This window comes from Colletotrichum paranaense, assembly GCF_030867605.1.
Source record: "Colletotrichum paranaense strain IMI 384185 chromosome Unknown Scaffold_4.1, whole genome shotgun sequence".
NCBI classification, from domain to species: Eukaryota; Fungi; Ascomycota; class Sordariomycetes; order Glomerellales; family Glomerellaceae; genus Colletotrichum; species Colletotrichum paranaense.
The window spans coordinates 996,992-1,024,577 of record NW_026848962.1 but is presented as its reverse complement, the minus strand read 5'-3'; the positions used below and the strand labels follow the sequence as shown (position 1 = coordinate 1,024,577).

General features: G+C 53.8%; 12 protein-coding genes across 12 annotated transcripts; 6 read left to right on the top strand and 6 right to left on the bottom strand.

The window, feature by feature from the left end:
- Window positions 1-490: 490 nt before the first annotated feature.
- CPAR01_05319 (uncharacterized protein) lies at window positions 491-2,368 on the top strand (the record flags this gene model as incomplete). The annotated part of the gene is made up of 8 exons (XM_060489598.1): window positions 491-873; window positions 979-1,055; window positions 1,110-1,180; window positions 1,236-1,381; window positions 1,437-1,663; window positions 1,717-1,828; window positions 1,893-2,020; window positions 2,112-2,368. The coding sequence occupies 8 exons, from the start codon at window positions 491-493 to the stop codon at window positions 2,366-2,368; spliced, it is 1,401 nt and encodes a 466-aa protein (XP_060351064.1).
- Window positions 2,369-3,149: 781 nt separating this feature from the next.
- Window positions 3,150-5,159, bottom strand: CPAR01_05318 (phosphoglucomutase/phosphomannomutase; the record flags this gene model as incomplete). Its single annotated transcript, XM_060489597.1, has 5 exons — window positions 3,150-3,442; window positions 3,506-4,519; window positions 4,582-4,785; window positions 4,857-4,954; window positions 5,107-5,159. 5 exons carry the CDS (start codon window positions 5,157-5,159, stop codon window positions 3,150-3,152), a joined length of 1,662 nt encoding a protein of 553 aa, XP_060351063.1.
- An 841-nt stretch (window positions 5,160-6,000) lies between these two features.
- On the bottom strand, window positions 6,001-6,750 carry CPAR01_05317 (exonuclease; the record flags this gene model as incomplete). Its single annotated transcript, XM_060489596.1, has 2 exons — window positions 6,001-6,600; window positions 6,661-6,750. 2 exons carry the CDS (start codon window positions 6,748-6,750, stop codon window positions 6,001-6,003), a joined length of 690 nt encoding a protein of 229 aa, XP_060351062.1.
- Window positions 6,751-7,617: 867 nt separating this feature from the next.
- Window positions 7,618-9,228, top strand: CPAR01_05316 (oxidoreductase family protein; the record flags this gene model as incomplete). Its single annotated transcript, XM_060489595.1, has 1 exon — window positions 7,618-9,228. One exon carries the CDS (start codon window positions 7,618-7,620, stop codon window positions 9,226-9,228), a length of 1,611 nt encoding a protein of 536 aa, XP_060351061.1.
- A 2,057-nt stretch (window positions 9,229-11,285) lies between these two features.
- CPAR01_05315 (uncharacterized protein) lies at window positions 11,286-11,483 on the top strand (the record flags this gene model as incomplete). Its single annotated transcript, XM_060489594.1, has 1 exon — window positions 11,286-11,483. One exon carries the CDS (start codon window positions 11,286-11,288, stop codon window positions 11,481-11,483), a length of 198 nt encoding a protein of 65 aa, XP_060351060.1.
- A 606-nt stretch (window positions 11,484-12,089) lies between these two features.
- Window positions 12,090-12,725, top strand: CPAR01_05314 (cupin; the record flags this gene model as incomplete). Its single annotated transcript, XM_060489593.1, has 1 exon — window positions 12,090-12,725. The coding sequence occupies one exon, from the start codon at window positions 12,090-12,092 to the stop codon at window positions 12,723-12,725; it is 636 nt and encodes a 211-aa protein (XP_060351059.1).
- A 1,373-nt stretch (window positions 12,726-14,098) lies between these two features.
- Window positions 14,099-14,542, top strand: CPAR01_05313 (transposase; the record flags this gene model as incomplete). Its single annotated transcript, XM_060489592.1, has 1 exon — window positions 14,099-14,542. One exon carries the CDS (start codon window positions 14,099-14,101, stop codon window positions 14,540-14,542), a length of 444 nt encoding a protein of 147 aa, XP_060351058.1.
- A 742-nt stretch (window positions 14,543-15,284) lies between these two features.
- On the bottom strand, window positions 15,285-16,493 carry CPAR01_05312 (uncharacterized protein; the record flags this gene model as incomplete). The annotated part of the gene is made up of 1 exon (XM_060489591.1): window positions 15,285-16,493. One exon carries the CDS (start codon window positions 16,491-16,493, stop codon window positions 15,285-15,287), a length of 1,209 nt encoding a protein of 402 aa, XP_060351057.1.
- A 1,079-nt stretch (window positions 16,494-17,572) lies between these two features.
- On the bottom strand, window positions 17,573-19,792 carry CPAR01_05311 (uncharacterized protein; the record flags this gene model as incomplete). Its single annotated transcript, XM_060489590.1, has 2 exons — window positions 17,573-17,694; window positions 17,794-19,792. 2 exons carry the CDS (start codon window positions 19,790-19,792, stop codon window positions 17,573-17,575), a joined length of 2,121 nt encoding a protein of 706 aa, XP_060351056.1.
- A 780-nt stretch (window positions 19,793-20,572) lies between these two features.
- CPAR01_05310 (uncharacterized protein) lies at window positions 20,573-21,439 on the bottom strand (the record flags this gene model as incomplete). The annotated part of the gene is made up of 4 exons (XM_060489589.1): window positions 20,573-20,617; window positions 20,675-21,028; window positions 21,148-21,224; window positions 21,325-21,439. The coding sequence occupies 4 exons, from the start codon at window positions 21,437-21,439 to the stop codon at window positions 20,573-20,575; spliced, it is 591 nt and encodes a 196-aa protein (XP_060351055.1).
- Window positions 21,440-24,921: 3,482 nt separating this feature from the next.
- Window positions 24,922-25,323, top strand: CPAR01_05309 (uncharacterized protein; the record flags this gene model as incomplete). The annotated part of the gene is made up of 1 exon (XM_060489588.1): window positions 24,922-25,323. The coding sequence occupies one exon, from the start codon at window positions 24,922-24,924 to the stop codon at window positions 25,321-25,323; it is 402 nt and encodes a 133-aa protein (XP_060351054.1).
- Window positions 25,324-25,853: 530 nt separating this feature from the next.
- On the bottom strand, window positions 25,854-27,392 carry CPAR01_05308 (3-beta hydroxysteroid dehydrogenase/isomerase; the record flags this gene model as incomplete). Its single annotated transcript, XM_060489587.1, has 2 exons — window positions 25,854-27,094; window positions 27,176-27,392. The coding sequence occupies 2 exons, from the start codon at window positions 27,390-27,392 to the stop codon at window positions 25,854-25,856; spliced, it is 1,458 nt and encodes a 485-aa protein (XP_060351053.1).
- Between the last annotated feature and the right edge of the window lie 194 nt (window positions 27,393-27,586).

Genomic DNA, 27,586 nt, shown 5'->3' with positions numbered 1-27,586 from the left:
GCGATCTGGATCATTGGGTTTGAAGTCAGGCGGGGTGGTGGCGTGTGTTTCCGTGCTGGCCGTTGAAATCGAGACCTGCAGCTCCGAATCGCTGTTGCAGCCGCTTCCCGTCCAGTAAGTGGCTGCGAGTGTAGCGACCACGTTACCGCTGCATATTTGAGATTACCATGCTAAGCCCATGAAGCAAGCCATCTCTTTGTCCCTTTTCTCTTATCGGCACAATTGACTGTGGTCGATCTTGGTCGATATATCGTCAAAAGCCGTATGAGGCATTCGCAACGGTTTCGACCTTCCCTCCAACTTGATCACCACAGATCAACCAAACTCCTACAAGGCCGAGGATTGCACGGCGAGAGTCTCCCGGATAGAAGAGGTGAGGGCGCCGCGGGAACCCTACGACTCTAACGGTTAGGTCTGGGTCGTTGGACGATGAAATCCTGAGACGCAGACGTTCCTAGTTCGGCTCGGTCCGTCAGTGTTGGTCTGGAAAATGGAGCAGGGCATTCAGAGAATCGACTACCGCCTCCTTCAAGGCTGCTGCCTCGAAGCTGAGCGCGCCGACATTCTATCGGTGAGCCTTGAAGGGCTTCGCATGGCTCTTCCTGAGGCTTATGGGGGCACCATCACCAGTCTTGTTGACGAGATACGGAGGTCTGCGAGGAAGCTGAGAGACTTGGCGGACCGATCGCAGATGCATTTCACCAGGGTACCAGTTTTGCTCAACTACCTCGACGTCATACTTCCGTGTTATTCCAAGACACTCCGCGACATGACCGACTTTTACGAAGATCGAACCGTAAGCAAGGATATGCGATGGCGAAGGATGTACCACAAGATGACACAGGAGGCCAGTGGCCTGCCATTACCTCAGCGGTTCATGCTTTACAACTGCTTTTTAGAGTCTCTCCGACACCTTCTCATGAGGCGCGCTAGCAACTCTCCTTCGATCTTGGAGATGACGTACTAATAGCCACATAGGTCGACACTCTTTGACCTAAATGGCCTAGAGACGCTTCGAACTAGGATAATCAAGTTGAGAGAAGCAAGAGGACTCCGTATGTTCGTTCAGAGGCAAAGTAGCAGCAGGTTGACTGACACATACTATGAAGCTACGCCAACAACCCAAATCGGGCCTGTCCTTCGACCAGAGGTTATGCTCAGACCAACACCTCAGGATCCGGTACGTGCTGTTGTTATGGGAAAGGCAGCTTAGCTGATGAACCCTCTTTCCCAAGACATTACACTGGGCAGAGCAGATCTTCTCTCTTCCGCTCACCTCCCGAACGGCTTTGAAGCACATCAGACCATCGACAGCTTATGGTCCTTTCCAAACGTGGGGACAACTGAATATTCCCAAACAGGTCAAGATGCTGTTCAGAAGGTACATGTGCTCGCAAATCATAGCTTGACGAAGTTTTTCTGACGCCAGAACTAAGACCGTTCGACGAGGATCGCCTTGCGTTGATGACCTATCTAAATCATGTCAACCAGACCCCCTACTTTCTCCTCCGGACATATCATTTGGGGGGCCAGTGGTTCTCACTACTTGGTACCCACGAAATCTTCATGAGGCGGGAAGGCAGCGCCTTACTACTGGACCGATACAGTCATTCGCAGATGGGCGTCAAACTATGGGCATCTCTCTACTTCAAGACCTGGGAGGGTCTGTTCACCCTCGTCCGACTTGTCGTTTGACCATCCGCTGATGTTTCCCAGAATTGGTCTTATTTCACTGCACGTTCGTCTCTCTCAAGGCTCGAAATATCTTGACGAGCAGAATGAGTCCAAGGGAGTTCAAGCTCGGTAGTGAATCCCGACTGTTCCAGGCGTGCGTGATCCACCCAGTATTGCACCTCCGGCCATGACACCATAGCTAACACCTTTTACCGCAGCCAAATCCGTGATGATGGCTTCAAGCATTCTCTCATCGTCTACCGCGACCTTGTCACCCAAGGTCTTCGTCTCCAAGCTTCAGTGTGGGATGGCGAACTCAAGAATTGTCCAGTTTGGACCGCTTTCGGTAAGATCCTGCTACACCATCATCCATCCTCACTCTGGCTCACATTCCGGTTTCTTTCGGGCTTGAGACTGACAAAACACGATAATCTCAGTCACCCACCAATCCGCCTCTCCGACCTGGCTCGTACGCAAATCAGATCACCGCATCTGGCTCAAAGACGTCCAGCTTTACGTCTTTTGCCAACAGTACCATCAGCAGAATCAGAGGAAAGGATCCTCCGCCGGCGCCTTTGAGATCGACTTTGTATCCGATATGGGCGCGACGCGGTTCATTGAGGAAATACAGTCGCAGGCGGATCCCTCCGAGGCATCTACAGACACCATGGAAGCCATCGAGGACGCCAAATGACTTGCAACCGGTGATGAGCTTCCTCGAGGCAAGGGTATATATATCCACTCCGACTCCGGACCAATATGGAGCCCCCCTTCACCGACACCTTCCACCCCTAGGACGCTGCCACTCACCGTTTTGCGGGGCACATACCTCGACAGATTTGCGGGACTCGAAGAGTAGGTGAGCAGACATGCACCTACTCTCAGTCCGGCATCTTACTCGCCCAGCCCCTGTCTCCTCCACGTCTTCCCAAGGAAGAACCGCTCTAACGAACTTTGACACGCGCGTCTCCAATTCTTTCCACGATTTTTTACGGCAGTCTTGTTTTCCTCCCCTTTTCAGCCTGGACAATGTCAAACGCAGCTTCAATGTATCGCAGAGGATAAGCGAGCGGATGTTTTGTATCTCGGAGGAAATACCCCGGAAGATTGCTCTGAGGGGTACCTTTCTTGCCCAGTTCCGTATGCGTTCCATTGCGTTTCTTGATTCCTCTTTCTCTTTGTCTAATGACTTGACGACCTTTATGATCGAGATTGATGATTACGCGGCACAAAAAATTCACACGTTGAAAAGAGCCCAGAGAAGGGGTCAGGGAGGGCACTGTCAAGTAATAGACTATTGTGTGATTAGGTCAATTGATTCAATTTATGCAAATCGTGTACCATCGTGACATCGTCCACAGCAACATTGGTGCTGGCCTTTCTTCTACTTCTCTATACTGAAGCGTTACTTTTTTGAAAAACTCCCCTCCTTATCCCCCTTTGTCCAAGTGCAACCCAATCATGCAACAATGCACTTAGGTCTTGACATCGGGCTCGTCACGGCCAATGAACTCCTTGAACTTGAGAAGCTCGGTGGCCATCTGGATCTCGGGCTTGAGGAAGTCCTGGGCATCCAGGTCGTACGTCTTGGGGTCGGAGCTGTGCTGCTCGAGGTAGAGACGGATAGTGGCGCCGGACGAGCCAGTGCCGGAGAGACGGACAATGATGCGGCTGCCCGAGGAGAAGGTGGCGTACAGACCCTGGTTGGAGGAGACAGAGCCGTCGAGATCGGTGTAGGAGAAGTTGCCAGCGCCGGTGACGGTGCGGTCTGTCAAAGTTAGTCTCATTTCATTCTTAAGGGTTCTGATGGGCATTTTGTATGTAGACTTACCTCCAACCTTGCTGCCGATGAAGTTGGGGTCGGCGACGAGGTCCTTCAGGACACCAACAACCTTGTTGGCACCCTCGCTGTCGACATCCTCGTAGTCGTAACGGGTGAAGAAGGTACGGCCGTACTCAGTCCAGAAGTCCTGCTGGATCTTCTTGATGGAGGGAGTGACGCCAGGGTTCTGCTCGCCGATACCGGCGATGATGTTCAACCAGGCGACGACAGCCCAGAGACCATCCTTCTCACGGATGTGGTTGCTGCCAGTGCCGAAGGACTCCTCACCGCAGATGGAGAGCTTGTCGGCATCGAAGAGGGCACAGAAGAACTTCCAGCCGGTAGGGACCTCGTAGCAGTTCAGGCCCTGCTTCTTGGCAACCAGGTCGACGGCACCGGAAGTAGGCATGGAGCGGGCCAGGCCGTAAACACCCTGCTTCTTGAAGTAGGGGATGAGGTTGGCGTGGTGGGCGATGATGGCCAGGGAGTCACCGGGGGAGACGAAGGCGTTGGCACCGTAGATCATGTTGCGGTCTCCATCACCGTCGGAGGCAGCACCGAAGGGGATGTTGTTCTTGTCAACGACCTCGACGAGGGAGTGGGCGTAGGTCAGGTTGGGGTCGGGGTGGCCGCCGTTGAAGTCGGGGCTGGGAATGCAGTTCTGGGTGGCGCCCTTGAGGCCGAGCTCCTTCTCGAAGATGGCGGTTCCGTAAGGACCAGTGACACCGTGAAGGCCGTCAAAGAGGACCTTGAAGTCGGGGTTTGACTGGAAGAACTTCTTGATGAGGTCGAAGTCGAAGATGTCCTTGAGCATCTCGATGTAGTCGACAGTGCTGTCGACAACCTCGACCTCGAGAGAGCCGTAGGTCTTGGTGCCGATGGTGGAGATGTCGACATCGGGGATGTTGGCGATCTTGTAGGAGGTGAGGGTCTTGGAGGCCTCGTAGATCTTGTTGGTGACGGACTCGGGGGCAGGGCCACCGTTGGCAAGGTTGTACTTGATACCGAAGTCGTTCTTGGGACCTGAAATGGGTTCATCGTTTAGCTGGCGAGTATGATCTTAAGGGTATGTGTAGAGATCTTACCGCCGGGGTTGTGGCTGGCAGTCAGGAGAATACCACCAGTGGCCTTGCGCTTGCGGATGACATGGCTGGCAGCGGGAGTGGACAGAATGCCGTCCTGGCCGATGAGGAGCTTCTTGACACCGTAGGCGGCACCAATCTTGGCAATCAATTGGACGACCTCGGGGTTCCAGAAACGACCATCACCACCGATGACGAGGAAAGAACCTAGAGAGGCGGTCTGTCAGTTTCCTGGGGCGATTGCCAAGACCGAAAGCTGAGATGGCTTTGCTATTTACCCTCGACGCCCTCGGGAATGGACAGGAGAATGCTCGTGACAAAGGCCTCGCTGTAGTGAGCCTGCTGGAAGACGGTGACCTTCTTGCGAAGACCAGAACTGTGGAATGGCTAGTCAGTGATGGGGTTGCTGAGTGAGGGTGCATCGCGCGATTGGCAGCTATGGCGGGGTAGCAACAAAAAGTTGGACTCGACATGTTTGGGGACGATAACAGCGAGGGGTTTGTTTCTGTTAGGGGAGAAATGACGTACGTGCCGGGCTTCTGGTCCTGGAAAGGCTTGAACTCGACAGTCTGGACGTCCATGATGCTGTATAGTTCGAGTAGTGATGGTATTGAGGGGGAGAGTTGTCTAGGTTGTAGAAGAGGAAAAGGAGAATGTTGGGAATGGAGCTGCAATTATTAGTGTCTCTGTCTCGCCTTTGCCTGGGTTCTTTCTTCCGTCTCTCATGCGAACCGGCGTTGGCGTAGGTACGGGAGGTGGGACCGGGGAGTGGTGGGCATTGGGCAAGGGGCCTAGAAAGCTTTCATTGGGAACTTGGTGCGGTGAGAGACTAAGGGATCCGTAGGCCACTGGAAATACCTTAGGTAGCTTATGTGGGCAGAATACGACGCATTGGGGCACCTCAGTGAATGGGAGATGGCACACGATAGGCTCAGATTGCACCTTTTTTTTAGTGAATAACGCCCCTCCGACCTCGTACACATTGGTGAAGGTACCTTTCATTCCGCCAAAGCTGTGGCCACCACCTCATGGTGGGGGTTTGCTTGGCCAGTGATATCATCCTGAGCCTCGACGTGGGCGGGGTCACCGCACAATGAAGGAGGGGCAGCTCTGGGAGAGCCCCTCACTTCCAGGGGCCCAACACAGGGGATCTTCCCGGCGAATCATCGTGAGGTGCTGGTTGGTGTGGCTATTATTCGCACGGTTTGAAGTGCGCGGTTGACCAGCATTCAGCAGTGCGTAGGATACTGCGTACTGTCTTCAAACGACCCCGCTACCCTTGCGGTCAACTATCGATTCAACTATTTACATTAGCTACCAGGCAATCTTAGGTAAGGCAGGTGAGGCACCTCAAGATATCTCACTCATCCCAGTGCTTCATCAAATTAGAAGAATCGAGCCTGACTCTCTGGATAGTACAATCTACAACAGGTTGTCTGCCCAAGCATCGTCCTCATCCCGTTCACTGACCGGCGTGTCCTGCGCGCTGGCCTGCCCTCTCCACGTCCGGCCAAAAATGACTTCTCTGTAGTACCTGGCCTCAGCAATGCTCTCGAGAATATCTTCCTTGGCCTGGTGAAGTCCCTGCTTGGCTGGGGCACCGTCCGCGACCTGCGGCGGGCACCAACGTCTTGCCGCCTCCTTGAGCGAGCTGACATCGAGAATGCGATGGTGTAAATGGTCAACCACCTTGCGGTAGGGCGGCTTGTTGAGGAACGATCGGTCCGCGTGTACACTGTTACCCGCCAGCAGCGCCGTCTTCTTCTGCGAGATGTGCTTCTTGATGTAAGCGAGCAGATCGTCGGCAGCCTGCTCAGGTGTCGTCGTCGACTTGATGACCGCCGCTGTGAGGCCGCTGTCGCCGTGTGTCTTGGTGCACCATTCGTCCATCTGCGCCATGCGTTGCTCCGTCTGGTGCACCACGCAGCCCCAGCCCTCGAGGTCAACGACTTGCAGGTTCCCGGTGGTGATGATGCAGAAAATCTCGATAATCTCCTCCTTGTCCGGATCCAGTCCAGTCATCTGGGGATGTGTTAGTCAGTCTAGGGTTAAGAGTGGCATGCCTAAGCTTGGGGTGCATACCTCGCAGTCAACCCAGACCAAGGGGCCGTCAGATGCAGACTGCATCTTCGGGGCGGGAGCTTTGTTTTTGAGGGAGTTGAGAAGATCCATGGTTCAGGCGGGAATGATGTTGATATTGATTCTAACTCTTGTCAACTTGAGTTGCACTCCGTCAACAGCAGGATCTTCTTTTGGGCGTGCTAAGCTTGACTGAGCCACAACTTCGCCAGAGTTGGAGTACAAGGTGGGGTGCAAGCTGCAGCATCCCAGCTGTGGCTTCCAATTAGGTATTGAATGGAAGGAGGACCAAGATGCACGGAGTACCATGCGATCCTAGCAGTGCCAGCCGGGCGTTCTCAATGCTTCCTTTCTTTCCATGGCCACCACCTATGTAGATAGTAGGTACTCACTGCTATTGCTATTGCTAGTGGGAACTTCTCCGGGCATGTTTTCTACCCGCGTATAATTTCATACGGAGTTATGAAGATGGTTCAGGTAAACCCTGGGAATACAGGATGCATCAGCAAAGTACCTGGCATATCAAGGCTCCTACTATTGCTGCCCACTCCAATTGCCCGGGCAGGGACGTCTCACCGCCAGAACTGCCCGCAGAGAAAGATGCCCCACATCGGCAGAGGAGGAAATTCAACCGACAGCCGCTGATAAGATAAGTAAACTGCCAAGAACCAAGGCAAGTACCCCGGACCACGATTCAAATAAACCATCATTCATTGGACCTGCCCTTCTACATGGACCCCACTTTCCATGTTGGAGCCAGTACTCCAAGTAACATAAACCTCCTTCTTTCACCTGACTGACTTCTGTTCATTGACAACATCCCTCATACCCTATTTACCAAAAGACAGCGTGTTTTCCGAGTTTCTCAGAGAATATAACTTTGTCAAAAGAGAAAGAAAAACTTCAACACAGGGTTCTCCTGTAACCGACAGATCACACTTCAACGATAACGACCACGACATGTCGTCCGTCAAGAAGTCGGGTTCGCCCGTCGCGGTCCCTGAAGATGCAACTCCAGTGCCACCTCAGAAACCTCCCATGTCTGTTTCGCCACCTCGCATTCTCGTCATCGGAGCTGGCTCTCGCGGACAAGCATATGCTCATGCTAACGAGACCTCTTGCAACGGTATCGTGGCTGCTGTCGCTGAACCCATCACCTACAAGCGTCAAAGCTTCGGTCGAACATTCGTTTGGGGCTCCAACACTCCCCAAGAAGGGCAACAGTTTGCCGACTGGACCGAGTTCGTAACATACGAGACACGCCGCCGAGAGAGAGAAGCTGCTGGTGAAGATGTACCGCCTGGCGTTGATGCCGCCTTCATTTGTGTTCTTGACGAAATGCATCGCGACGTCCTCGTCGGACTTGCTCCTCTGGGACTGCACGTCATGTGCGAGAAACCCCTCGCCACGTCTCTTACCGATTGTCTCGACATGTATCAGGCTATGAAGCCTCCTGCTGGCCAGGAGCCCAGGAACGTCTTCTCTATCGGCCATGTACTTCGTTACAGCCCACACAATATGCTGCTTCGCAAACTCTTGCTCGAAGACCGTGTCATTGGCGATATCCTCAAGATTGTGCACACCGAGCCGGTCGGTTGGTGGCATTTTACCCACTCGTATGTGCGTGGCAACTGGCGGAACGAAAAGACTACGGCACCAAGTCTATTGACAAAGAGCTGCCACGACATTGATCTCCTCCTTTGGCTTCTGAGCGCACCAGTAAAGGCTGGAACAGGCACTCCTCATCTACCGTCCACTGTCTCGTCGAGTGGTTCGCTCCACCTCTTTAGGAAAGGTCGCAAGCCCGCCGCCGCTGGAAATGCAACGAATTGTATGTCGTGTCCTCTAGGTGATTCAGGCTGCAAATTCTCGGCCAAGAATATCTATCTCGGCCAGGATCTGAAAGGTCTCGCTTCTGGCAACACCGATTGGCCAGTCAGCATTGTAATGCCGGAGATTGAAGATTTCCCGATATCTGAGCGAAGCAAAGTCCTGGCATCAAAGCTTGCTGAAGATTATGATGATTCCACCCCCAAAGACGTCGTCGCTTCGCGGAACTGGTTCGGTCGTTGTGTCTTCGACGCGGACAACAATGTCTGTGATGACCAGACTGTCACCATCACCTGGGACGATGCCACGGACGGTACCCCAGAGTCAACCAAACAATCCAAATCAGCAACTCTGCACATGGTCGCACAAACGAAAAAGATTTGCGAGAGGTACACCCATATTTATGGTATTGATGGCGAGATCTATGCCGACGCCCGTACAATCACCATAGAGGACTTCAACACGGGTGCCACCCAATCATTCCACCCAACCCTCGAAGACGCCGGCCATGGCGGTGGGGACAAAGGTCTCGCACGTCAATTCATACTGGCGGTGGACAAAGTCAAGAACCACGGCTGGACGCCGGAGAAAGCGCAGAATGAATTCATCGGCTGCTCACTTGAGGAGGTAATTCGCTCCCATGCGATGGTATTCGCGGCAGAGGAAGCGCGGACAGGGAAGAAGGTGGTCGACTGGCAGAAATGGTGGTCACAAAAGGTTGCCAACACGACAAGTGATTAAAGGCAAAGCCAGTTTACCTTCGGCGCGTCAGTCTGCGGTAGGGGAGGCATCGGCAGCGGGCGGTCGGTCACCCGCCCGAATGGCATCATTTACATGGCAATCGGAGTCAACTCCGGTCCTTGATTGTTGGGTTCATACTGTCTCTTCGTTGTCGGGGACGCAAAACCGACGGATTCTCCCCGGTTCTCTTAGCTTGCGAAACCATTTCGAGTTCAATTGCTAGCCCCGTGAGCTACGCCTCAGTGCGAGATATGTTACGGTGTAGACGGGGTCGTCTGCCGAGGCAGCCAAGGCAGTCCCTTGTCGTTCAGCTCCAAGTCTCCACCGTCACTGCACCCAACATATCTCGTCTGATATTCAGATTGTGGTAGCGTCGAATTTCCACGTTGTCCGATCTGGTCTGACCAACAACATCGTACTGATCTTTGGAACGACGATCGCCACTGGCCTACTATTGGCTTAAGCGGTCTTTGAGACGCATCTTGACAGACAAGAGCCGCTTTTACCGAAGCTTTCTCTCACTGATCCTATTGCCTTTACAAAGTCCGGGCCAGCCCGACGGCAGCTCCCCGTGTACCTTCTCTGAAGATGAGGAAGTAAAATGAATACTTCGTACTTTTCCCGGCGGTACAGTCCGCGCTAGACTTTCCTCACGTTGCCGTTCTGTCTATCGACACGGATCAACTTCGTGCCACATCTCGCCGATCCACGACAAGCTTTCTGGTAGGAGCTTCTTTTGACTTCGCACAACACGAGGAACCTAGCAAATGTCGCCATTGAGACTTGGAATGAAGGCCAGCAAGCTCGTAGCCGCCTCTCCACAAATGCCTTTTCATTATTCCTGGGGAGATTGCTCCCCGGCGGCCAATTTCCCCGACAGCCTTTGATAGTGCTCGCCATACTTGTGGACCGAAGATCTTGCGGTGATCGCGATTCCTTGACTGTCAAATGCACATCGCGGTCTTCCACGACGAGGCTGGTCAAAGTCGACTGCCCGATTACAGCTGCTCTCCCCGACGGTCGACTTCCCCGACAACGAAGATACACATGCCCGTTCCCTGGTGATCCCTAACCGCCGACTGAGACGTTAGTGTCGCAGTCTATCGCTGCCAGACTATTCAAAGCCGACGTTCCGATCTCCTATGTCTTCCCGGCGGTCAACGTCCCCGTTCCAACGACAATGATACGTTTGGGGTAGTCGGGGGATTCCCGAAAGTTGATTCATCAAGGTTGAGTACGCTCACCTTGGCCTCCGTCAGGCGGTGCATACATGCATACATACATTCGGCCTTGCCGGAGTTGGTCCCGAGTCCGACATCCCCGCTTGTCGCGGAGCCGTTGCGAAGATTTTTCTGGAACACGGGGCGCCAAAGCGGACAACTCCCCGTTTTTCAGATCAATGTCGGACCGGCGTGCGTGTGACCGCAGGACCCGAAACGCCAGCGCGAGCTGAAGCCGCAAGTTGCATGTACTAGGATACGAAATGCCCGCCAACCTCGGGCTATGAGCGATTGCGAGGTATGATTTGATGTTTACACCATCAAGGATCATTGGCCGAGGGAGTTTTCAACTTCGAGGTCTCAGCTCAAAGCCATACACAGTACACTAGGTTGACTTGATGCAGAGAATGCCGCAAGTCCAGCGAGGCTAGTGACCGTTGAGCGGACAGTGTTTCTTTGGCAATCCGCAATCGGCCGGATACCGCGGGGTTTCCATACGTACTCGACGCCAAGCGTAGGCAATATAAATTCAAACTCAATTGAGCACTATCTTCAACAAATGCCCCCAGAATCGATCCACAAGGTCACTCAATGCAAGCGGTCAGCTCCCGAGGCTTGCAACGACAATGCTTAGTGATCCTCGTCACGGTGCCGAGTCAGATGAATGCAGTGAGCAATCGCAAGCCAAGCTTCGTTTCACTACGAGCTCCCCCTCTTCACTGGCGAGCTCATCCTTGTCGCTTACCCGTGTTTGTTGAGACAGATAGATACCTGCCAACCTATCGTGGCAGTACTTTTTGCTGCACTTCGGAGTGGATTCTGCGCCTATCTGTCTGCATGGTTCGGAGGATGAGACTCGCAGGACTGCCTTTCACTCGTACGGACGTAAGGCATCACCCATACAGCAGAAGTGGCGTTACCGCGTCGGCACTGCCAGGCGAACCTTTTTTTTTTTGGCAGGATTTCCCAACCACCGTGCCTCCGTCACCAACTTCCGACCACTTGGGTTCAAGCCAGGACGAGGACTGCGCATAGTCGATGCAGCCGCGCCCGGCTGGGGTGGCACTGGCACCCCACACCGAATGCCGCGTTTAATTCTCACCAAACCTTATAACGCAGCAAGACAGGTGGAAATATGCAGGCTGGCTGGCAGGATTGCCGCTTCCTGCGTCAGGTGAGGGACAACACTGTTTTTCCTAAGGCAATGCCAGCTGGCTAGGTACTTTTTCCTACTAGCAAGTGGCCTTTTCATCTCTTCCCTCGGCGAGCCGCGAGACACCCCCAAGTCTGTGCGCCAAGGCCAACGGCCGTGACAGCACACCTTCTTAAAGGGACCTTTCATCCCCTCTTCTTACCCCCCCAATCGCATCTTTCAAAGAACGAATCGTGCTTTGACAGAAGATACAATCCATCGGACGACTCCCCGCCCATACTTGTCTCGGTCGACGAAGAAGAAAAGACGAGAGGTCTTTAAAAGAAGACACAGCAAAGTTGCCAACTACACACTCCCACCAGCTAGCTATACTTCGTTGCTCGCTCCCCCCATCATCTGTCAAGCTTGTCAGACCCATCATCGAACCTTGGTACCTCAGCCGTCTGTTCACACCTTCATCGCACATACTTCACAACGCCTAAGCAAAGATGTCGTCGTCCGGAGCTGCTCCCGCCGCCTCCGCATCCGAAGACTGCCCCTTCGGCCCCGTATCCCGGCACATCACAACCCACGACGCCAACGGCCGCGCCGTCTTCTCCGACGCATTCCCCGTACAAGTCACGCCGGACCCGCTGAAGAACATGTACTTCCACACCTGCTACACAACTTCCGAGTCACCCGTCACAATGGACGACGAAAAAGACCTGGCAGCCTACGCGCCCAACCACCCGCGCATGCCGTCCCTGCACCTCCCCTCGGGCTCCGTCCTGCGGGTGGTAGACTTTGGTCCGCAGACAGGGCCGATGATGCACCGCACCGAGTCGTGCGACTACGGCATCGTGCTCAAGGGCGAGGTGGAGTGTTACCTGGACGACGGGGCGAAGCGGACGCTGAAGGAAGGGGAGATCATGATTCAGAGGGGCACGATGCACGGGTGGAAGAATGCGACGGATCAGTGGGCGCGGGTGATTTTCTGTCTGCAGCCTGCGGAGCCGGTGAGGGTTGCGGGCAAGGTGATGGAGGACGATATTCCGTTTATGAAGGTTTCACCCGAGAGGCAGGCGGATTATGAAAAGTTTATGGCGGAGCAGGCTGCGAAGAAGAAGACTGAGGAGAAGATTTGAGTCTCGCGAGATCTGAGGGGCTTATTGCTTAACCAGGGGAGAAAGTATTGAGAGAAGGTGACATACGTCGCGGGGAAGGCAACGGGTTTATTGCATGGAAGCCGGAGCAGATTCCGAGGGATTATGAGTTATGCTTCACGTCTCGTCAAAGGTCGAGGCATAGCTGGTCGTGCCTAGTGTACCTAAGTACCAGCATTATGTTACAGCTCATTCATATGCCATATGCCTCATCCCTCGTCGCCTTGATATACGGGGAATATCTCTTGTTTAATCCATCACCCAAGCCCATGGGAGGGATCTTGGAATGTTGCAACATCCCTGTACCCCGTGTAAGTGATGCCGGCGGACCACTTTTTCATGTGTGCCGAGGTGTCTTTCCCCAGAAGAGGCTTCCTTCTTATTGCTAGATCATATGAAATTTTCACTATCCCGTTGCTCAGGATTGGATCTAATTGAAAATCGCGAGGTTACGGCCAGAGGAGCAAGATACTCCAGCGTGGCTCAGTGCATGTGGCTGGTGCTGATTGTAGCATCATCGGCGGTCCGTGATGGGGTCATACTTTCTTCTTGTCAGACTTGCTATTTCTTATGACGCTCTGTCCCCGAGAAAAGAAACGAAAACACACAGAAGAAAGGAGATGTTGGAGACTGATCACGATAATGGAGGAAAGCCACCTTTCGCAGACTTTGATTTTGGCCGCAAGGTAGCCTTCAAGTTGCATGCTCGGAGAGATAGATTTCAATCTATTGGTCGATGGCTAGCTTATCTAAGCACACTGAGCTGCTCCGAGCTGTTCCTGTCCGAGACCTAAGCTTGGCACCCTGGGTGCCTTCTCTTGCAGGTGGTACGGAATACCAGGTACTTACTTTGGCACCCTCGAAAGCCGGGAGGAAAACCAGTATTCTGGGGCACTCGCACCATTTTCTGGAGTTTGATGAACTGCGGTTTACCTTACTCCCAACGATATGGTGATAGAAGAGACGAGCACCTCCAGCTATTGAGATAAACCCCCCACTAGCCATAAATTGTCCAGACCTGAGGTGGCCCTTGCCCCCGCCTCGTCGAGGAACCTGAGGTATCCACTACCCCGAACGCAGCACCCCTGATCCACCCCGAGAAAGTGGGCCCAGCCACCGGGGTTCACCAAAAGAAAAAATAAAAAACGAAAATTTCGACATGCGCCGCTATCGTCTACATCTCATCCTCCTTCTCATCCTCCAGCCTCATCTCACAACGTAATAATCATCCCCCCTTTTAATTCCCACCTCAACTCATCTGATCTTCAGCGAAAATCTCAGCGATCATCCCATCTATCGTCTAACCCTCACATCACTTCACTTTTCCCTCAACGAACACATACACCTCTCACACAATGCCTCGCCGCGCCGCCCCAGAACCAAAGCCCCGCAAACCGCAATACTCCCCCGAAAAGCGCGCCCGCATCGCCGTCCTCTCGGAGCTCGGCATGTCCCTCAAAGAAATCTCCATCAAGGAGGAAGTCCCCGTCTCCTCCATCAAGGGCATCGTCACGCGCTACCGCCTCCAGCAGGCAGGCCGCGACCGGCCCCGTCCGGGCCGCCCCCGTATTCTGTCTGATCGGGACGTCAAGACGCTCCTGCGCGTGCTGCAGGAGAAGCCGGCCTGCTCGTACGCCGAGCTGAAGCGCGACGCGGGCGTGACGTGCGCGACCAAGACGCTGGTGCGGTATTTGCAGATGGAGGGGTTGAAGCCGACGAAGCCGCCTGCGGGGGATTCCGAGGAGGAGGCGGAGAGGCTGAGGGTTTTGGTTGAGGAGGGGGAAGGGGAGGAGGTGTGAGATGACTTGAAGTCCAACTTCGCCATGGCAATGGCGGCGGAGACATCTACGCATGTCAAGCCTGTGGACAGCAGGCTTGCAATTACGGATATTCATCTGGTACAGATTGACTTGATTGTGAGTTTCCTCTCATCTCAAAGTTGAGGTCAGCGCTAACTTTGCAGATAACGACGACCATCGTTCGAGAAAGAGGCAACGGAAGAGCTCGTTCTCGATGGGAAGGCGATTCTTGGAATCACAGCCTCAGCTCCTGTTTATGAGCCTTTCAAACAGGCTCGAGAGAACCGTAGCCCCAGCAAGGCTGCAACATTCGCGCCGCTTTCTATCAACAGGAATTTATCAGCTGGACGGCGCTTGGTTTTCATTAGAGAGAGGCCTGATGGTTTCCATCAGAAACTTGCCGCAACAGACGGTGACTCACACTGAGGCGTGCTACATTACCGCGTAGCCAAGTAGTCCTATGCAGCGGGAAGGAAAACCACCACACGTCGTGGTGTATGGGGTACGTTAGATAGATAGAAAGGATGATTATGATATCACGCAGCAATGAAGCACAATGCGGAGTGTAATGTATCTATTATATGGTGCGAGGTTCAGCAAGCGGGGGATTGGCTCTGCCGATAGTGGACTTCAGGGGGAAACAAGGGCAATTACAAGGGACATCGCCAACGACTTCAAAGCTTTCATTATCAATGGGCTGTCACGTAACGCAACCACTTTTCAGAAAAAAAGAGAGGCTTACTCACCGGTCACCCATCACTCTGTCCAAATGCTTCAAATAAGCCCCAGTATCACAACTCCCATCTTCACCCTCCCTCCCCTGACGAGCCAACAAGCCTTCCCCCTCGGCCCGAACCCTCCACGCATCCCAATCAACATCCACAACTCTCCGGTCAATAAACACCAGCCTCCCGCCCTCCCCCAACGCCGGCGCGAAGACCTTGACCCAATTCACCTCCCCCTCGACCTCATCCTGCTCGTCCGTCTCCCACTCACACACTTGTGACCTACCGTACCTCTCCCCCGTCCTCAACCCCGCGATGACAAGACACCGAAGCCGAAGACACCCCATCTTCACCGCGGCACGCCGGATCGCGTCTTGGAGGAACCCGCCACCACTACCGCTCGCATACGTCCGCAAATCTAAAAAGAGCGTCTCGAGCCGCGTCATGGCAGTCCAGTCCACCGCAATAAACTCCTCATCAGGAAGTCCCCGTTCGATGACGAAGGCCATCTCGCATCGGAAGTCGGTCACGGCATTGCGGCGCAGCCGGAGCTGGAGCCAGGGATCGGAGGGGACGCTGTTGAACATTAGGTGACGGGGCAACGACGACGACAACGTATCCGACTTTGCCGAGGCCGGGGCTGCTGCTCCTGTAGCATGAGAATAGTCTGCATCCCGCCCGTGACCACGACCAGCTTCACGAAAGACGAGCGCCCCGGAAGCCATGCACCTACCTACCCCATCGTCGTGCCCCCTCGGCCAAACCTGCTCAAAGACTCTTAGCCCGTTCCGTCCGAGGTCGCGCAGGGCCCAGTCCATCGCGGCCGGGAACCTCCTGCCAAGCTCTTCCTCCAGCAGCAGTGCGCCGTGTTGGGGATGCTGCTCGTGGGAACCGCCTACCTGCCTCATCAACGGAAAGGAAGCATGATCCCCATCCCCGTGCCGCACCCCGGACTCGTACTTCCCTCGAACGCTGCCGCCGCCGCCGCCGAACGCGCTCGCGCTCTTGGTGTAGACGTCGATCCGCTGAAGGTCGTAAATCTCGTTGACGGGGTCCGCGGCGCGGGCGCAGACGACCCAGTCTGGAACAAAGAGGGATAAGATGCAGGGGCTGCTACTTACCGTGAGGTAGTCGTAGAGGATGTGCTTTTGGAGTTCGAGCGGTAGGAATGCGAGACGGTCGAGGATGGTTGGTGGGCCTTGGCGTTGTGCTTGTCGGAAATCCATGGTCGTAGGCATGGGAGGATGAGGGAGCATATGTCGGAGGGATTTGTACGGATGGAGGTCCTTGTATGATACCTGTTAGTGTTCTGCCACCAAGGAACTTTTCGAATGTCGGCTGGAATTGAGTACCGAGAACTTGGGATTTGCAAGGATGGCAGGGCTGAAGATGCCCTTTTAATAGATAACTTGACGTTGTATTGCGGAACGGCCCTTGGGCCGCAATCTGTTTTCCTTTGTTTTCGTTCAGTTTCTCGACAACGATGTTCCAGTCTGCGAACAATGGCATTGTCATACGAAGGCCGCCAGGCCTCAAGACCTGGAACGTTGTAGTAGATACGAGATCATATGTTCTACTTCTAGGGATGGTTTATCAGCGGTAGAAGACTATCGGGCCTTGATCCAGCATCTGGTCCAACCGCTGGGGAGCCTACATATGATGTCCTACTCAACAGCAATGTTTCCAGGTTGTGAGCAAATTTCTAGGAGGACGACGTCTCACTCAGTCAACATGTTTGAAAAGTTGCCAGCCACTTCTTCTGCCTTGATCACTGACGACTAGACTGTCAGAACTCTTCTCATCATGAAAAGGGCCGTTGGTTTGTAATCCTCCCAGCCAGACGAGTTAAAGCCCCGACCGAGTCCATTGACAAAAGGGTGGTAAAAGATTCGAGCCCAGTGGTCTCTCGAAAGGATGAGTGAAACTACAGCTCCTGTGGTTCCCGTCATCTTCGAGATTTCCATTCAAAATTCACTATCTTCGGCTATCCTGAATCAGATTCTCGCAATGGTATTCGTGTACCTCCGTCCTGTTGCAGCCACATTCATTGTTCCGTTTTCTACATCGAAGTTAAAGAAAAAAAGAAAAAAAAAAAGACAAAATGTTTAGCCGGAGGCTGTATAAAGGAACCGAGACTCAGATGCAACATCCCCAGCTCGACCAAACCTTATTAGTCAAACAACACAATCTCACATCAGGCCAAGTCGTCTTGATTATATTCAAACACTCAATAGCTTTGTTCCTGACGAGAATCATATTTTGTCTACTCAATAACCCACTATCTTGCCCACTAAGGACTTATGCCTTAATTCTCGCGTTCCACAATCTCAAAGCCATCCTCTGACTCAACCCGCTTCTTCTCGCGAGAGTATTCATCATGTTCAACCCAAGCATACTCCGACGACGTATCCAAGGCATCGGCAACACCTACCTTTCAATCAGTCTCTCACACCCCTCTCACTCAATCGTAATTCTAGGGTGAGCTGGGCTGGTACTCGAACTACGACGCCCGCTCCGCAGACTCACCTTGCTCATCCACATCACCACCTGCCTTCTCCTCCGATGTGTATTCCGGGTATGTCTCACCTGCTGTAGGCATATCTCTGGCTACCTTCGCAAATGTGTCGGGTGTAGTTGTCTTGGTCTCCTCACCAGCCTCAGGTGCCTTGCACTCGAGCTCGAAAGCGTCACTGCCACTCGACGAATCCCAACCCTCTCCGCCCCTATACTCACCACCGTGAGCATCGTCCCAGCCCCCGAACGCAACTCCGGGGTACCGATGCCCACCGCCACTCTCTACATCAGGCATCTCGTAGTCGTCGAATCCAGGCACCGGGTATCCCATCCCGTCTCCAAAAGCATTCTCAGACCCTTCGAGAGCGCCAAGATTGGCGCACTCCCACCACGCAGCCTCCCCCCGCTGTAACCTGTCCTCGCAGAACCTCGCTTCGGTGATCAGACCCAGATCGATCAACAAGTCAACCACGTCGTACTGAGCGCCCTCCTCTTCCTGGGCCCACGCCAGCAGCCGCATCACACACATAAATTCCGTCGGCTCGGCATCACGGCTCCATTCGAGTAGGCGACAGCAGATGCGAGCCCAGGTCGCAATCCACTCCACATCCAGAGAGCCCGCCGCCTCGCGGAATTCAATCGTATGGTCTTTCGTGGGGTACGTCGTCCGTGTGCCGTTTCCATCCTGCGGGGCGAGATGTTCGAGAGAGTAGAAATCATAGGCTTTGAACTTGTAGTTGACATGCTTGGGGAGAAAGGCAGGCGTCATCAACTGCCCAATCTGTGCGACCGTCATGTCAGCACCGAGGAGATCCCTGACGCCAGACATGACGTCCCACCGAGACGGCTGGTTGACTTCCACACATTCGATACTTCCTCCTTGGCCTAGGATGTACCCGTCCAAGAAGTCGGGATCTCCGCGGATATCTTTTCGCATCGTTCCGGGAACACGAGCGTAGCGTCTCTTGATTGGGGGAGGTCGAGGCCGTGGTGGGATTACGCCCTTGGTTGCAGAGCTGCGGTAGTTCTTCGGCATTGGTACAGGAGCTTCGTATCTAAGTGGAGGAAACCCAAATGGCGAGGTTGAGCGAGCTTCGGAACTCTTTGGGTCCCTGACTTCGGGAATGGCCGGTCGATGCTGCCATGGTTCGTGGCCTGTCAGAAGGGCTTCATCGTCTTCTTGATCTAAGTTCAACTCGCGAATCATCGTCTCTGAGGTCGTGTCCACCTTAACTGAATCGCCAAGCCAGCGGTCTCTTCCCAGAACTTTCATCTTCTTCAAATTCCGTGGGGCAATGTTTTTGTCAATAGTCGCACCTGCAGGGCCTTTGCCCTGTCCCAGCGGTGTAGCTTCGTTCACTCGAGCAGACTGGCTGTAGGCGAGGGTAGCGCGCCAAGGAGGATGAAGTCGACTAATAAGAGGGTCGGCAGCCCATAAGAGGGCAGCGAAGTGCCGTAAAGTTCTTGCGTCGATTCTTTGCGTCGGTCCTACACCCACATGAACGTGGAATCCACAGCTAGGATTCACTCGGCATCGGAAGTTAGTAGTGATTACACTTACCGCCAGACGAACCATGTCAAAAGACATATTCATGTTGTACATAGCCGGTGATATCATTTCGACACGCTGCCAGCGGTACCCGTCGACGTGGTCAGCCTTGAGAGAGATGTCTGTCTTTAGCTGGAACGCGTCAATGGCCTTTTTACTCTGCCTGCTCTGCACAGAGCCGGACACACCGCATTGACCCTGGCCATAAACCGGCAACCCAGCTTTAGCCAAGGCGTCACCAATGCTGTGGAACACAAAGTCCTCGTCCCAATCGTACGCCGTATGCGGAAGGCCGTGCTTATCGATCCCATCATCCGAGGGAACTACGACAAGAGGCTGTAGTTCATGCCTGATGGCATGGTCGGGGTCTGTTTCCCCCTCGCGCACGAAGGCAACGAAGAACTCGAGTTCTACGCCAAATGACACTCGCGGAGGTGTGGTTTGTATTTGGCGTTTGGTCATGGTGGATTTGGGTGTATGTTGTGAAGTCAGTTGGTGAAATGTACAATGTGGTGCTTGTGGGTGCGATCAGTCAATGATGCAAATTGAGACGAATGAATGATATGAGGTAGGTATGTGTTGCGAAGAGCTGAACTGCTGTCATACAGGCGGCAGTGAGTTGGAATATATATCGTAGTATCCCTCAATAGCAGTATTCACTATGAAACCATTCCGATAGAGACAAAAGGAATTGTCTTTAGCAGTTCCGTGGAACAGAAAGCTGATAAAACAATGGGGACAAGGGATGTTTGACCGCTTTCATGACCTTTCCTATTGGCGTTGACAAAGGCATGTGTTAGTGAAGATTTGCAAGCTTGGGACGATGCGGCATACCTCAAAGAAGGCCAATGGGAGACTGTCACAAGCCCATTGTCGGCCATAATGGTCGGCCATAATGGTGATAGGCCGGTAGTCAACGCTCAAAGCAGAGGGGACAGGGAATTGGGGGGAATCAATTCTTCATTTCTTTTGACGTCGTCTGGACTGTCTTTCAATCATGCCTAAAACGCGAAATGCAGAGCAAAAGCAACATGGGGTGACATCACCCGTCCCTGTAACGCACTGACTCCTCCTAGAACTTCAAAATGCCATACGGGTGGGAATATCCATCGTCTCCATCGCATAATTCCACGTATTCCTCGTCAAAAAAGATTAGGGAGCCGCGTGGTAAGCACGCAGACCGGGTAGTAGGGAAGGTGATTACAGAGAAGCGAAATACCGCTCAAAGCCCGCGATTGTCAATCATGTCGCCGCATGAAGCAATCGCGGCTCGCAGTTTACCACAGCCTAATAGAGTGCAGAATCAATCTAAAGCATGTAGGCGAGGAGACCAATGGCAGCGACAGCAGCAGCATTGCCGACGTGGGCGGGGTTCGCAGTAGGAACAGCCCAGGCGGAAGAGCTGGAGCTGGAGGCGGCGGTAGTAGCGGCGGCGGTACCAGTTCCGGTGGCAGCGCTGGTAGCAGAGGCGGTGGTGGTGGTGGAAACACCAGAAGCCTGGTCGGCCTGGGCGTTAACGGTACCGCACTGGGACTTGATGGTGTCGGTGCAGTTGGTCTGGCCGCGAGCGTCACCAACGTTGGCTGTGATGCAGTCCTCGAAGGCCTTCTCGCAGATGAAGGTGGGCATGGTCTGCTCGTAGTACTCAAGGCCGGGGGCAGAGCCGTTGGGGCAGAGGCAAGAGTAGACAAGGGTGGTCTATTGAGTAAGAGTTAGCCATGCTGCCCACGAGCGTCGGCCTCTTTGAATTCGGGCCGGGGTGATCAACAAGCAACTAGTGCTCCTGGTCTAGCATAGGAAAAAAGAGGAGAACTTACAGAATCGCAGTCGTTGGTGGTGGGGTTAGGCTCGCAAAGGACCTTGCAAGTGTTGCGCTCGGCGACACACCAGCTGGCTGTTGAAGGAAAAAAGAATTAGTCAATGCTCAGTGGCTGTAATCATACGGCAAAGCCGGATTGCCAAAGCTGATGGCATAATTCTCCCAGTTGACTTACCTCTCTGGTTCACGGAGACAGTAGCAACGTTGATATCGGCAGCAGTGTAGACCTTGCGCTGGGCAGAGACGGCAGTGAGGGCCGAGAGGGCTACGATGGCGAGGGAAGTACGCATGTTGTCTGTTGGTGATGTGTAGAGGTAGTGGAAATTGTGGTTGGTTGAAGTTGTTGAATGGAGACGGGAGAACGTCTGACAATCAATCAAGCGATATTCAGTTCCAAAGTATCGTCGGCGGGGTGAAGATGTTTTGCCTGGATGTGCTTGCTGGTGATGTTTGACGGAGTGTGGACGGGGAAAAGAGAAGAGGTGAGGTCAAAACAGATGGGCGACGCGGGCAACGATGTGGTTTTATTATGAGGCAAGAGTGCAGCAACAGCAGCAACAGCAACAAGAGCGGCAGGTACCTCGGGGTGTGTGTGAGTGGTTCTTTCCCACGCTTGTCTCTCTGGTCGCACTTGCCTTGAATGCGGTAAGCTCAATGGGGGGAGCGGGAAAAAGTGTGAGGAGTCCAGGTATGAGTGCAGGTGCCAGTGGACAGTTACAAGGGTGGCTGGTGGAACAGCAGAAACCGCACCTTCCCTCTTGCGATCATCAGAAAGACAGGCAACGCATGGTTTGATTGCGCGGTACCTGTCCGGCCGACCGCGTCTTTTTTTTCTCTCTCCCGGTCTCTCTCTCACACATTTTTCCCTCTCTTAGCACCTACCTACCTGACCTCACACGTGCGGCCTTGCCCTCGCTTTCCCTTCTCTTTCCACTAAGATAGGGACACGATGCCCACGTCCGCCCAGCAGCAATTGCACCGGCGCGTCCGTGTTGGGCACAATACAAGGGTACCACTTACATGACAGTCGCAAGTCGCCGGGCTTGGCCCGTTCTTCTCACACAAACTGGAAGGCCTGCAAAGACGGGTACGTACTGGCGGATACAGACGTGTGGCTGGGGTCCACCCATCGCAAATGTCGGGTCACAGTGGGGGAGAGGGGAAACCCAACCAGGAACATATGCACATCCTCCAGTGCAGCCGCCGTATCTCCGTCGAGCAAAGTCCAATCGAGGTTGCCGTTGCGGACTCGGGTTGGATCACGATGGAATTCTCGTGATGAGGTCAGAACTGAGAAGCGACATCGTCACCGAGAGCGTGCGTGAGCGTCAGCGAATTCGCACAGACAGTCCGCGGCTTTGCTGTTATCGGCAGGGGCGGGTCCTTGACCGACTGGCCGGGGAGGTACGTACCGCACATGGCCTTAATCAAGATAGGAACGCTACAAGGTTGCGCATGGCGGGAATTGAACGTGTACGTATCTTCGCTGTGGGTGCAGATAATTAAAGTGCATCTTCTCGAGCAGAAGCTAAGACAGCGCCATCCCGCGAAGTTGTGGTGGTTTAATTCTTCTTCTACTTCCCACAGCGCAATTGCTGATACACTTGATCCCAATCTCACAATAACATCGTCAATTGTCAAGTGCCGCAACGGTGGATGCTCATATGAGGGGCGTGCTGCGTTGCTAAGCAGGCATAGGGCTGCCCTGTCAGTAGCACCTGGTCCCTGTCGCCTCAGACTTTGTAGACTGAAACTTTCAGCGACCCTCGTGATGGCCTCATCCGCGTCGTCGCATCTTTTCCGCTTTCATTCCATAATTAATACAGACATGGCCCGGTAGTTTGCCTGTGCCACCGCGGCTTATGCCATGCCACCGGCTAGGCTGTTCACTCATACATGCACACTCCAGGATTCACCGGGAACGACATGATTCTTCCCACCGAACCTTTGACTGGGTCAGTCTCTCATTACAGTTCAGTGAGAGATGCTGCCTGACTAAGGAAAGTAATGGGAACGGCTACTGTCAGTCGCGACAGGACAGGCATGGCACGCTGCACGCGAGATTCCATTGACCAGGCGATGGTCGCAGCGCCAAGTGCTATTACAGTCGCATTCCTTGCGGTGCCTGTCTCATAACAAAACAGAGAGAAGCAAAATGAGATAGCGAGAGGTAGAGAGGCACAGAGGGAAAAAATTGCCCCCCTCCCTCCGCCGGCGTCTCCTTCAGATTTCAGATTTCGCAGGGCCCGGGCTTTTCATCTCGGTCTAACGTTACCCAACACAGGTCCACCTTCCGCTCCTCTATTACTAGGTACTTGACCAGGTACGAATCGTGACTGAGGTCCGGTGTTCTTTCCCTCAACTTCCTCGAGAGTTCCTCCGCTCCTCGGTCTACAGAAACAACACCAGTCCCAAACGGTGTTAGAACGGCAGGAACACTAGCCACAGATATGCAGCTTGGCTGTTGCCGTGGTCCGGGAGACTCGCAGGTTCCATCTCCATTCTTGTGTGGGGGCAAGGGTATCTATTGCCAATCAATTCAACGCAACGCACTTTGCTCCGGGCGCCGTCCCATTTGCTGCTTCTTCTTCTTCGCCCTCGGTCTCTGGCTTCTCCCCGTCACTGTCATCCACTGCACAACCTACCGATGCCTCAGATTCATTGATTTCCCGATGGTTCTTTCATTGCCGGCAGACATGGAATATTTCCCGGCGGCATCTCTAGAGACCACGATCGATTACACAGATTGCATCGTCAATCGCCAATTCACCAAAGTGGCAGCTATTATGGTGTACCAAAAAGACGTCTCATCTTCCGAAACGAACCTGGCCTTTACCCGCCCCTTCTCACATCGCATCGCGTCGCCCTCTTCTTGGCGTCGCTGAATTGCCGCCCTGTTCACTGATTCCCTGCCTCACTCTTGTACCATGTTCTGTTTCTGTTTGCGAACCTCCTTACCTTCCAAACACCCCTTTTTTTTCCCTGTGAACAGACGCAAAGTATCGAATGGTGGTACAGCAGACGCCATGAGCCTTCACAAGCCGACATCTCAGCATCATGATCAACCACCTGAACCTCTCCACAGAGCACTCACCTTAGTGTCCGGTTGAGCCCGGCCCCATATCGAGAAACCCTGTCCTGCTGGCCTTACAAATGCCTGCTGCAACGGATCTTTTTTTTTTTTTTTTTTTTCGTGGAGCAACCTATGGAGCAGCCCGGCGCATGCGGATGTTCGTGCCCAAAGCTCCAACGCCGTTGGACGCCAGCCAACAATCACGGCACAAAGAGGCCGCCTCGCCAACTCCAATGTCGATTTTGGGCGGATGAAAAAGACAATGAGTCTCTCAAATCGGCAACGCGGCCAGTCCACGCACGCTCTTACAGTAGCACTAACCCGAAGTAACACCTGGCATCTGTGGCACTGGCAGACCATGGTGAGCTACCTCTCACAATCCTGGGCGCTGAGCTACCACGAGCTCGCTGGCCAATCATTGCAGTCAATTGCTTGCCCAGCTTTCTAGTGATCGTCATCAACAGTGACACTAGTTATCTACACTAGCCATCTGCACCAAACGCCTGGGGTACCGGTATGCGGGAGGGGCTGCTGCCAACCCGCCTGAAGCAGAGCTTGCTATCGGATGCAAAAGTCGACTAGGTATTGTCTCTCACGGCAACGTTCATCCGCTTTCGATATGTTCCAGTTTCCAACAGGCGACGGTTGGGCAGCAGAAACGGTCTCTTGTTCAATTCAGAGTACATTGGTGATTCACTCATGGCCAGTACCATAGGTATTGTCTTCCGGCCAACCGCAAACAGTCTGCATGTGTCTGTCGCACCGGCTATGACCAGCCAACCGTCACTTACATCGGACCATCTGCAGCGTCTGTTCGGCCATGCAGTTTCTCCGCCTCGTCCAGCTGCATCCATCTCATCACACCCTCCCGTCCTTCGCCAGCCACCCGCGAACCAAGTTTGCGCATTTCTTGAGGCGTCGCCAGAAACTGCTCGCAAAGTTGGCCTAGACCTGCAAGAGGCTGCCGATACGAACTTTGCTTGTCTGTACCCGCTGGCACGACCCCGCCACCAAGCTTACGAACGCATCGCCCAGCCAGCGTCTTTGCCGCCAGCCCTCAGTCTATGGCTTCATCTTCTGTTGAGTGGCTTGGCTTGTTGAGCTGCCTCAGCAATGTTTTCCTCCGTCTAGAAAGTCAATGGATCGGCTTCTGAGGGAGGCCCTCCTAGCGTGCGTTGAAGCTTTTAACGGACTTGATCGAAGAACGATGTTATGCCTAAGCATGGGATTTACGGGATTCCCATCACAAGAACCCCAAGAAGTGATTTTCGGAGCGCCATGCAGCTGCCCCCCAGCGCCGCCAACTTGGCAAGCCGGGGTTGTGGGGGCTGGACGAGGATCCAGGTTCCGGATCTCCGTGCCGTGTCAAGACGTCACCTGTCATCCTGTCGACAAGCGTGTGCCACTTACTTGGTCAACACCTGAAGCTTGGATCAAGACACTGCCAAGCTATTGCCGATGACGGGAAGCTGCATGATTCTTCAAGAGCTACAACTTTTTCCTTTGTACGGCGCCAGCAAAACCTGGATACTCCGCTCTCTTGGATTCGCCGCCGAAGATGAAATCTGAATTCCTTCGACATGCACCAAAAGGGGTCTCCAGCAGTCGACCGCCGGCTGAAGTTTGTGACCTCATGCTCGCCTCGCAACAGGCTCGACTCCAACTTCAAGAACATCCTTGACGATGCCCTTCTCGCTTCTGATTTTCTCGCCTCCGCTCTTCACCCACTTATTCCATGCGCCTAGCTGCATACACAGTCCCTCCATGGTCGTGCACTTGGCCTGGTATCCCAATCCGCCCTCCTCTGGTCGTCGTCGAGCGTCGGCATCGTTGATAATAGCATTAATGGCACCTGCCACGGAAGCGGGCTGCAGCATGTACAACGGCAATCCGGGTTCCGAGAAGATATTCTGCAACGCTGGCACCTTCCAAAGCAACAAGCAATAGGTCTCTATGCAATGAGCCAAGAGCAGCAAAAGCAGTGGCGGCGGGTATTGCACGTGAAAGGGTGTCACGCTGACCGACTGCACGAGTGTGTAAAAGTCCTTGAAAACCGGAGGCGGTCCTCCATCTGTGACAAGGAATGGGCGGGCAGCCACTTTGTGCGCGTGAGGGCCGAGCAGGGCTGCTTCGTACTGCAGATGTGCCAGAGCCACGTTGGCCCCATGGACCCAGTTCTGCATAAAGGGCGCTGTGAAGGTAGGAAAACTGGCCATGCGTACTGTCGCTCCAACCAGATAATCGTCCTTGTGGCCGTAAATGGCATTTCCTGGCCGGATGGCGCCGGTGCGAAAGCCCCCTGCCTGCGTGGGATCTTGTGGCACCTTGTTCGCGCTGCAGACGAGTCGCTCGGCTTCGGCCTTGCTTCTGGCATAATTGGCGAAGAACTCTTCGTGAGGACGCATCGGCTTCTTGAAGTCTACTTCATCAAGGACCTGGAAGAAGTTCGTCGGCCACCGACTCCACGGAGCGTTGAAGAATTTGGTGGGTTTCAAGGCCACACTACAAGACGAGGTAAAGACGAGAACATCTGCTCCCGAAGTCTTAGCTGCGGCAAGAACATGGGCGGTTCCCCTAGTGTTGACGAGGGAGCAACGTTCGTAGACCAGCTGGCTACGCTCTGAGGGACGAATGACTGCGGCGGTATGGAATACGGTCAATGGAAGATGTGCTACCGACTGTGGCCATGATCTACCAAATGCGGCAGAGGTTGCTGATTCAGAAGAAATGTCGGCTTGAGCGAAATCAACTCTAGATATCGGACCCTCACTCATGTCGTCGCGGCCAGGCTTACGGAAGTCAATGATTCGAATAGCCTCTGGCGGATGGCCGCGCGCAATGAGCTGAATAGCCAGCTGCCCTCCTACCAGGCCTATTCCATACCATGGTCAGTAGCGATACGTGACGGTTTTCGCAGAATACTTGCCAGAGCCTCCAACAATGATGTACCGACGATCCAATTTCGGCGGTAAGTGCGGAGTCCAGTCAACGGGCTGTTTCTCCATACGCTCAAAGGTACGCTTGATTTTCTCTGGCGTCCATCGATCCGGCGACACCCGCAGAGCCTCAGGATGGATCGTTGACATGGCACGGTTGATCTTCCAAAAATATGCCAGCAAAGCCGCCAGGAAGCCGAAGGCGACCCTTGCCGTCCAAGATTCCAGCACCATGTTGATCAATATCCACCAGTTTCCCTCCGTCCTAGGATTCGGAGCTCCCGTGTCGAACGACTGCTACTGTGAAGTCGGCGCGCTGCAACTCTCTGAACTACACAGATGACGATTTTAGGTGCAGTTGGAGAAGGAAGCTTGTTTTTCCATGACGCAACGCTAAAGGAGGGGGGAGTTGGGAGGCTTTTTATGCC